Genomic DNA, 9,968 nt, shown 5'->3' with positions numbered 1-9,968 from the left:
GGAGGGAGGAGGGGAGGGGGAAGGGGGAGGGAGAGGGTTAGGGGGGAGGGGGAGGGGAGGGGAGGGAGGGGGACCTCCCCTTTTCCCAGTACCCCTCTTTCCCCGTTGGGCCCGTCCCCGTAGGGTTTCCTTTGTAACCAGAAGGGGGGAGGGAGGGTGGAAGGAGGGGGGAGGGGGAGAGGGATGGAAGGGTGGAGGGAGGGGGGGAGGGATGGAGGGAAGGAGGGAGGGGGGGGAGTTAGGGGAGGAGGGGTGAGGGAGGTGGGGAGGGAGTTGGGGAGGAGGGGTGGAGGGAGTGGGGATGGAGGTGGGAAGGAGTGGGGAGGAAGGGGTTGAGGGGGGAAGGGGGGGGAGGGAGGGAATAGGGGCCCCATGCTGATCTGTGTATGTTAAGTGACTTGCACAACTTTAAAAAACTGGCAGTTGCCTTTCGCAACAATGTTGCAACAATCTCACACAAGCATTGTGACGTCACAAGCTGAAGATGTAAATTTAAAACCGAGCTGATCTCTCATTGGTGCACGGGTGCCATTGTGACATCACGCGCTGAAGCCCCTTCAAGAAAAGGGTTAGAAATGAAAATTAAACTTTAATATCTCTCTAGCTTTAAAAAGGCAGCTTCAATTTGAACGAAAGTACTTACAATAGTTGCCCATGTTAATGGTGAATATGGCGGTACAAAAATCGTAGCGCTTTGGTGTACCGTCAGGGAGGAGTAGGGTTTGTAAGTTATGGACAGAAACTCTTCGGAATCTTTGCGTACATACACATATACATACGGAATGTTGGACCGCAGAGTTTTAGTAGTATATAGATAGATAGATAGATAGATAGATAGATTGTTGGAATCACCTCTAGAAATACATAATTCAAAGCGAGAATGGGTTGAACGTTATATAAGAAAATAACTGCAGATGCTGGTACAAATCGAAGGTATTTATTCACAAATGCTGGAGTAACTCAGCAGGCCAGGCAGCATCTCAGGAGAGAAGGAATGAAGAAGGAAGGGTCTCGACCCGAAACGTCGCCCATTCCTTCTCTCCTGAGATGCTGCCTGACCTGCTGAGTTACTCCAGCATTTTGTGAATAAATTCCTTCGATGGGTTGAATGTTTCCTCATTGGTCACTATTATCTCCTGAAGAGTCCGCACCCAGACCAAAGCATTTTGGACCAAACGGACTTGACCACATTAACGTATATCTCAAAGATTGGCTGTGGGATCTCGAGCTTCTTCTTAGCCGTCACGGTGTTTGTTTACTGCGTGATCAGGTGAGTCCAGCAGCCAGACCGCATCCTGTGATCGCACTGCATTCAGTCGCAGAGCCATAGAGTCATATAGCGTAAGTGGGATCCTGGGACAGACTAGCACGTCCAGGGTTTCTATTCCTTGAATGTCCACTGATGCTCAAACATCTTTAATTCACGGTGAAGCTTAGCTCCCTGCGTCTCACCAGCAGCCACCCCACTGTACACGCCAACCCGTTAGCCAAAGCAGTGGTCAATTCTCTAATCAGCCAACTCCTGCTTTCAGTGTGGGTCCCACGCCAGAGCATCAAACGCTGCCGTGTGTTTCAGTGTGTGCAACGCTGTGGAGGGGGGTGGCTGCAGGCAGGGCTGTCGCAGAATGCTGCACATCCTTACCGTCATACGGCCTCAGTGGGCTGACAGACAGCAGCTGAAGGGACAAGAAGCGGAGGAGAAACGGAGAGGAGAGGGAGTGGACGGAAGAAAGACGGGGAGGAAGAGGAGGAGAAGTAGCTGGGGCAGGTGGAGGAGAAACAAGGAAGAGAGGAGAGGAGGGGAGGAGAGGAAATGTGGGAGGAGAGAGATCGGGTGCAGGGGGAGAAGGAACGAGAGAAGAGAAATAGGGGAGGGGAGGAAGTAGAGGGAGCAGGTGGTGGACGGATGGGGTGGGGAAGGAGAGGAGAGGAGAGGAGAGGGCGCAGGTGCAGGGGGGGTAGAGGAGAGCGGGAGAGGAGAGGTGGGGTGGAGGAGGAAGGAGAGGGGGCAGGTGGAAGGGGAGACAAAGAGGAGAGATGGGGGAGGAGAGGACACGCGGAGGAGAGGGAGCAGGAACAGGGGAGGAGAGGAGCAGGAGAGGAGAGACGGGGAGGAGAGGATAGGACAGAGAGCAGGAGAGGAGAGGAGGTGGGAGGAGAAGAAGGAGCAGGGAAAGTAACGGGGAGAGGAGGAGTTTGGGTGAGTAGACACAGGAGGAGGAGGGGATGCAGGAGGAGAGAAGATGGGGGAGTTGAAGGAGCCTGATAAGAGCTGCCAGCGTAGGACAGTAAGAGTCAATGGCGAGAGCTGTTTTCTGCCTGGAAACTGAGCTGTGCCTTTGGCAAATAGAATCCTGCCTCTCCATCCCACATGAAGCAAAGCATCCTCTCCTACATTCACTCACCATTGCCCATCCTACCTTCACTCCTGTCCCGACAGTCACAGAACATTTTTTAAATTACTAAAGCAGATGAGAATATTGGGAACAACGTCGTAGAGCCGAATTGTCTGTTCTCGTGTGATCTGCATCTGTAGAGTCAGAAAAGTTCTGTATGATTGCAGCTCACAACATTGGTGTCTGGTTATCTTTTGCTTCAGGAGGAAACAAAGGGATCATACCACCAAGATCCACATTAACCTCTGCATTGCCTGCTTTCTTCTGAATGTGAATTTCCTGGCCAACGAGTGGCTGAGCAAGCTGGCGATTGAGGGTCTCTGTAAGACCATTGCTGTGTTCCTTCATTATTCATTGCTGTGCACTTTCACGTGGATGGCAATTGAAGGCCTTCATCTCTACTTATTGTTGATCAAAGTGTTCAACATCTATGTCAGACATTACATACCTAAACTAACTTTCATGGGTTGGGGTGAGTATCAGTCATCTATTTTGCTTTTTGATGACACTTTGTGCTTTACACATCAAATGTTCATTGACCCAATAGAATATGTTATCAAATAGCACATGCATGTTATATCTGTTCAGCACTGGCACGCCTAAACATAACTCATGATGATGAGGCCAATGTATCTCCCATTTCTGGAGCTGGTATTAGTTATGAGTTTACAAACCTTGGCTAACTTTGTGTTATGCAAGATGAAACTTACTAAACAAATCACTGAGAAAATACATTATTTGCTAGGACCAGATATATCACTGAAATATCACATCCAAAGGAAGAAACTCCAGGTAGGGCAGCACAATGGCGCAGCGGTAGAGTTGCTGCCTTACAGTGCCTGCGACCCCGATCCAATCGTGGCTCTGGGTGCTGTCAGTACAGTTTGTACTTTCTCCCTGTGACCATGTGGATTTTCTCTGGGATCTCCAGTTTCCTCCCACACTCCAAAGACATACAGGTTTATAGGTAGGAAAGAACTGCAGATGCTGGTTTAAATCGAAGGTAGACACAATATGCTGGAGTAACTCAGCGGGACAGGCAGCATCTCTGGAGAGAAGGAATGCGTGACATTTTGGGTCGAGACCCTTCTTCAGTCTGAAGAACGGTCTCGACCCGAAACATCACCCATTCCTTCTCTCCAGAGATGCTGCCTGTCCCACCAGGTTTATAGGTATTTGGCTTTGGTAAAATTGTATATTGTCCCCAGTGCGTAGGATAGTGTTAGCGTGACAGGTATCACTGGTAAGCACAGTCTAGGTGGGCCGAAGGGCCTTTTTCCACGCTGAATCTCTAAACTAAAGTAAATATGCCTTGCTTCATTTGGGCAAGGAATTTCATCGCACCCTGATGTATGTGACAATCAATGGATCTGAACATGACATGTGCCATTTTCCTGAACATACATTGAATGCAAAAATTATAAAATTGTCTGTCTCCAATGCTAATCCTCAAATTGATGAAGTAATTAATTCTTAATATTCTCAACACGGTACACAGTGAGTAATATTTGTTAAGTATTGATTTAATGATGAATGCATATCATTTTCTTCTATTGACAGGCATTCCTGCTGTGGTGGTATCTGTGTGTGTTGGAGTGAACCCGGACAATTATGGGAAGTTTGAGATAGATATACTGGATTCAAACAGCACTGTTTCAATGTAGGTCTTGTTAGCCTTGCCACAAACAATAATGTTGATACTTGATTTTCTTCCGCTGTTACATTTCAACTGAGCTAGATATCTACTGTGCCATGCGGGCAAAGATGTTCTCAGGTTCTGTGTCAACTGATAACGGGAAGTCTGTGATGGTAATGTTGCCATTCTGAAGGTTAGAGAATGCCTTGGGAGAGGGGAGAGAAACAGGGTCAGTTTATCTATATTGGTCCAGCAGTCAAACATGGTCCTTTAGGTTAGTTTAGTTTAGTTCAGTTTAGTTTAGAGATACAGCGTGGAAACAGGTCCTTCGGCCCACCAAGTGCATGCCGATCAGCGTGCCCTCGTACACTAGCACTATCCTACACACTAGGGACAATTTACAGTCTTTACCAAACTCAATTAACTTACAAACCCACGTGGTCACAGGGACAACATGCAAACTCCAAACAGGCAGCACTCGTAGTCAGGATTGAACCTGGGTCTTTCGCGCTGCAAGGCTGTAACTCTGCCGCTGCACCAAATCCTTGGGTGATTTCTGCTGCGTTCAGTACTCTTTGTCACAGAGAAACATTGGAGAGTGATCAGTGAAACATAGAAACATAGAAAATAGGTGCAGGAGGAGGCCATTCGGCCCTTCGAGCCAGCACCGCCATTCATTGCGATTATGGCTGATCGTCCACAATCAATAACCCATGCCTGCCTTCTCCCCATATCCCTTGATTCCACTAGCCCCTGGAGCTCTATCTAACTCTCTCTTAAATCCATCCAGTGATTTGGCCTCCACTGCCCTCTGTGGCAGAGAATTCCACAACTTCACAACTCTCTGGGTGAAAAAGTTCCTTCTCACCTCAGTTTTAAATGGCCTCCCCTTTATTCTAAGACTGTGGCCCCTGGTTCTGGATTCCCCCAACATTGGGAACATTTTTCCTGCATCTAGCTTGTCCAGTCCTTTTATAATTTAACAGGCGTGTGGAACAAGAAGCATTCAATTGAGACACAGCACAATTTCTGCTATTTCATTTCGGGGGACAAGGGAGATGGGCGGTTGCAGTGAAGTACATGTAGCATGTGGCATGTTTATGAAGAGGTTACTTATTAACCTTCCGTATCCTTGCTTAAGTGATATGATAGCGGCATTTAAGAAACTTTTAGATAAGCACATGGATATGCAGGGAATGAAGGTATATGGCTTATGTGCAGGCTGATAAGAATTGGTCTTGACATCATGTTCAGCACAGACATTGTGAGCCGAAGGGCCTTTTCCTGTGCTGCACTGTTCTATGTTCTATATTCTATGTTCAAGATGCATCTTGGTACTCGATACCAGTTTTCAGCTTATACACGAAGAAAAATAATTAGCTGGAAGGTTTAGGGCAAGTTTGTCAATAGATCAAAACATTGGATGCAGTGAAAGATTAATCCTAAATGAAAGCTCCAAATTGAATACTTAATGTTTAATACTTAATAAAAACCTATGTTTTTAAACAGGTGCTGGATTAAAAATAACACAATTCATTATGTTACAAACTATGGCTTCTTCGGCCTGATATGGGTGATGAACCTTGCAATGATGATCACCGTCTGCATCAAGTTAACTCAGATGCGAAATGAAACCCATTCTGGGTCAAGACCTGTGTGTAAGGATCTGTGGGCCATCCTTGGCCTCAGCGTTTTACTGGGCATCACCTGGGGTCTGGCCTTTATTTCATTTGGACAACAGAAGGTTCAAATATACTTGTTTTGCATCCTCAATTCCTTGCAAGGTGAGGAGGTTCTATTATTATATTAGTATGTGTGTGTATATATATATATATATATATATATATATATATATATATATTAGTGTATATTCTCCAAATATATTGTGATGCATATACATGCATGCAGTGGTAACAGCTGGCATGCAATGGTAATAATTTAACTATGGTTGTGCAGCTTATTAATTTCTTAATTAATCTGATGATTGTTTTTTTTAATAATACAGGGAATTAAATATGATTATTTTTTATTAAGTACCTCCAGGGGGTACCTTTAATATATTTACTTTCAGCTTGGAGGCACAGCAAGGAAACAGACCCTTCAACCCTCCAAGTCCAAGCCAACCATTGATCACTCGTTCACACCAGTTCGATGTTATCCCACTTCCGCCTCCCCTCCCGACAGGGTAGGGGCAATTTACAGAGGCCAATTGGCCTACAATCCCACACGTCTTGTGGGACGTGGGAGGAAAAAGGAGTACCCTCATGGTCACAGAACATGCAAACTCCGCACAGACAGCACCTGGAAGTTAGGATTGAACTTGGGTCTCTGGTGCTGTGAAACGGCAGCTCTTACAGCTGCACCATTGTGGAACTCTCTTTTTTTTTTTTTAAATCAGTTCTAAACAACTAGTTTATTAAATAGTCACTGTTGACAAATTCTAACCAGATGCCACTTTCCTTTTTGAATCTTTGCAGGGTTTTTCATATTCTTGTGGTACTGCACTGTAAAACGACCAGCCAATGAGCAATCCGTAAATTACACCTCAGAGAAATGAAGAAGAAACGGAAGTAAAACTACATTCATCTGCATAATAATTTTCTCAAAAAGGTCTTAATTTTTAATTAAGGGGTTGTGGGCAAGAAACTCACTCAAAGAGAGTTTTGACTAAAATTGGCAAATACAATGCTCATTCCATTGTGTTGGAGTTTACCTGGATGGAGCACAATGTGTTGTTCCTCTGTTCTGCCTGGGTAGCCTACAATCAATAGTATGTACATTGGATTGTCCAATTTTAGGTAACATTGAATTTAGAACTTTCCCTCTCTCATATCCACCTCTGCTACCCCCCCCCCCCCCTTCCCGCTCCTCCCTTCTGTGTGCTCCACCCTCTCTCTTATTCCAATTCCCCTCTGGTCCTCTCATTTTTGTATTCCTATCCCATCACACATTCTTGCCCCCTCCCCCTCCTGGTTCCATCCATCTACTACACGCACATGTCACCCCAGGCTTACTTCCCCCCCATCTGGTTCTGGTTCTGCCGTCCAGCCCTCCCACCTCCCCCACCCCAACCCCTCGTCTAATGGTTCTCATTATAACCTTCCTTACTTATCTACGATTCCTGCACTGGCTGGCATTGTGTTCCTGCTTATCATCCTCCACTAGCTGACTCCACCTTTATCCTCCCAATCCCCTCTTCCCACCTGGATCCATCTGCCTCTCATTGTCCTTTGCTCTGCTTCCAACTATTATCCACCTGCCTTTCCCTCTCAACTCCATCCCTCCCCCTCGCCTACCTATCTCCATTTGACCGTCATTTTCACCCCTCGTTGATCCAGCAATCACCAATGGCTCCTGTCGCACCCCCCCCCCTTTGCACTGGTTATCTCCCCTCTCCACGTCAGTCCTGATGCAGGGTTTTGACACAAATCGTCGACAACTCTTTTCTCCCCAAAGATACTGAACTGTTTAACTTGTAATGTTTGACCTGTTATGTGTCTAATAACAAAATTGCCTGCTATGTAAATTTCCCCGGTGTGGGACGAATAAAGGAATATATTCAGAAAATATTCCTTCAGTTTAGTTTAGAGATACAGCGCAGAAACAGGCCCTTCGGCCCACCGAGTCCGTGCCGACCAGCGATCACCTGAGATTATCCCACGCACTAGGGACAATTTACAATCTTTACCAAAGGCAAATAACCTACAAACCTGTACGTCTTTGGAATGTGGGAGGAAACCAGAGATCCCGGTAAAAACCCATGCGGTCATGTGGAGAACGTACAAACTCCATACAGACAGCACCCAAAGTCAGGATCAAACCTGGGCCTCTAGTGCTGTAAGGTGACAACTCCACCGCGACATCGAAACATTTGGTTGAAATTTGGCCATCAATGTTTTTAACATCTCCCAGTAGGTTGGATCCCTTGTCGTTCACAAGAATGCTGCCACCTCTGTGGTTTAACGGCACCAGTCACACCCCCAGTAATGGTCTTGAGCCATTCTATGAGTTTCCCATCTTGAGCAAAGTGGAATTAGAAAGTGAAACCAACACTCTTGGAAATTAAAGTTATACTATACTATAGCAGACAAGTTACCTTAATTCACAATACAATATCTGTCAGAAGGAACTGCAGATGCTGGTTTACACCAAAGATAGTCACAAAATACTGGAGTAACTCAGTGGGTCAGGCAGCATCTCTAAAGAAAAGGAATAGATGACATTTTGGCTTGAAATCTTTCTTCAGACTCAAGACTCTGAAGAAGGGTCTCGACCAGAAATGTCATCTCTTCCTTTTCTCCAGAGAAGCTGCCTGACCCACTGAGTTACTCCAGCATTTTGTGGCTATCTTCGCAATGCTATATCTCCTGACTTACTGGAGAAACTTTACAAGAATTATACTTTTTTAAACTTTTCAATAGTTTATTATAACTGAGTTTATCTTTCTTAGCCGCATATATTTAAACAAGAAATAGGAATTTTATGAGGATATGTAACCATTTTAGTTCTATATTTACAGCTGTCATTTCCAGCATATGTTGTAATGATGTTTATGTTTAGTCATAATAACCATTTCACGTTCAAACTTGCTATAACTTTGAAACAATTATTTTTGTAACCGACCTTATTCCGATCTAAAGAGATCAGAGCTGAAAACCTGCAGAATGGTGGTTGGTTCTGACACTAGTTTACCACTGATCTCATCACCTCAGAATCCCCTCACCACCCAGGGATCTCTCTCCTGCCTTCACCACCCAAGCACCCCCACTCCTTTGGGCCCCATATCTGACAAGGCATGTGCTGGCTCTGGAGAGGGTCCAGAAGAGGTTTACAAGATGATTTAGTGGGTTAGCATATGATGAGCGTTTGACAGTACTGGGCCTCTACTCGTTGGAGTTTAGAAGGTTGAGGTGGGACCTCATTGAAACTTACAAAACAATGAAGGGCATAGGTCGAGTAAATGTGGAGAGGATGTTTCCACAGGTGGGAGAGTCCAGGACCAGAGGTCACAGCCTCAGAATTAAAGGGCGCTCTTTTAGAAAGGAGGTGAGGAGGAACTTCTTTAGTCAGAGGGTAGTTAATCTGTGGAACTCATTGCCACAGAGGGCTGTGGAGGCCATCAGTGGACATTTTAAGGCAGTGATAGCCATATTCTTGGGTGTGAAGATTCATTGACATTTAATATCTGGATTTAAAACATAAACATTAGAATGTTAGTCGAGTGAAATAGAATATGATCAGGCAGCTTGTAAAATAAATGAGATTGATCCTCGTTACTGGACGTTTAATGTAGAATATGCATGAACTTTGCAACCAATCTTGCTTTGTGTATGGAGCTTATTTTGTAATTGCAATAAAATGTATATACTATATATTCCATTGGGTTTTTTGTACTGTATCAAATATAAATAACAGACGGAGGCCATTTGGCCTATCATGTTTTTACTAGCTCTTAAAAACAATCCCATGTATCCCAATTCCCCCACTCGTTTCCCTGCAATCTATTCTCTTACAAAAGATCTCCACCCATTTTCTCCTTCCACTCACCTTCCGAGAGGCAATTTACAATGGATGATAAACACACCAACCTGCACAGCTCTGGGATGTGGGAGGAAACCAGAGTACCCTACAGGCACAGGTGGAACGTGCAAACTCCACACAAAGAGCATGAGAGGACAGGATTAACCCTGGGCCAGTGGAACTATGAGGTGGTAGCATTATCTGCTGATCCACTGTGCCACCGATTTGTTTACATGTAGTAATAGCACTTATAGTGAGGCAGTGCTCAGGGAGATAAGTAGAATTCTAAAGTGTGTCACGCGGTGCGTTTCCTTTGTGTCTTGTAACAGATGAAACTTCAAGGAAAATAATGGCATAGGTGGCCCATCAAATAAGAGGTCCTAGTCCATTTACAGTAGATATGTAGGACATTTGTA

At 45.2% G+C, this 9,968-nt stretch overlaps 1 protein-coding gene across 1 annotated transcript; it reads left to right on the top strand.

Moving 5' to 3' along the window:
* Positions 1-1,142: 1,142 nt before the first annotated feature.
* LOC144590651 (adhesion G-protein coupled receptor G2-like) lies at positions 1,143-5,667 on the top strand (the record flags this gene model as incomplete). Its single annotated transcript, XM_078395123.1, has 4 exons — positions 1,143-1,270; positions 2,600-2,868; positions 3,957-4,011; positions 5,543-5,667. Coding segments are annotated over 4 exons (510 nt in total), but the record flags the coding sequence as incomplete, so codon positions are not given.
* Between the last annotated feature and the right edge of the window lie 4,301 nt (positions 5,668-9,968).

This window comes from Rhinoraja longicauda, unplaced genomic scaffold (assembly GCF_053455715.1).
Source record: "Rhinoraja longicauda isolate Sanriku21f unplaced genomic scaffold, sRhiLon1.1 Scf000236, whole genome shotgun sequence".
Classification (NCBI taxonomy): Eukaryota; Metazoa; Chordata; class Chondrichthyes; order Rajiformes; family Arhynchobatidae; genus Rhinoraja; species Rhinoraja longicauda.
Note: the sequence above shows the minus strand (reverse complement) of the source record. Positions and strands in the feature narration are given on the sequence as shown.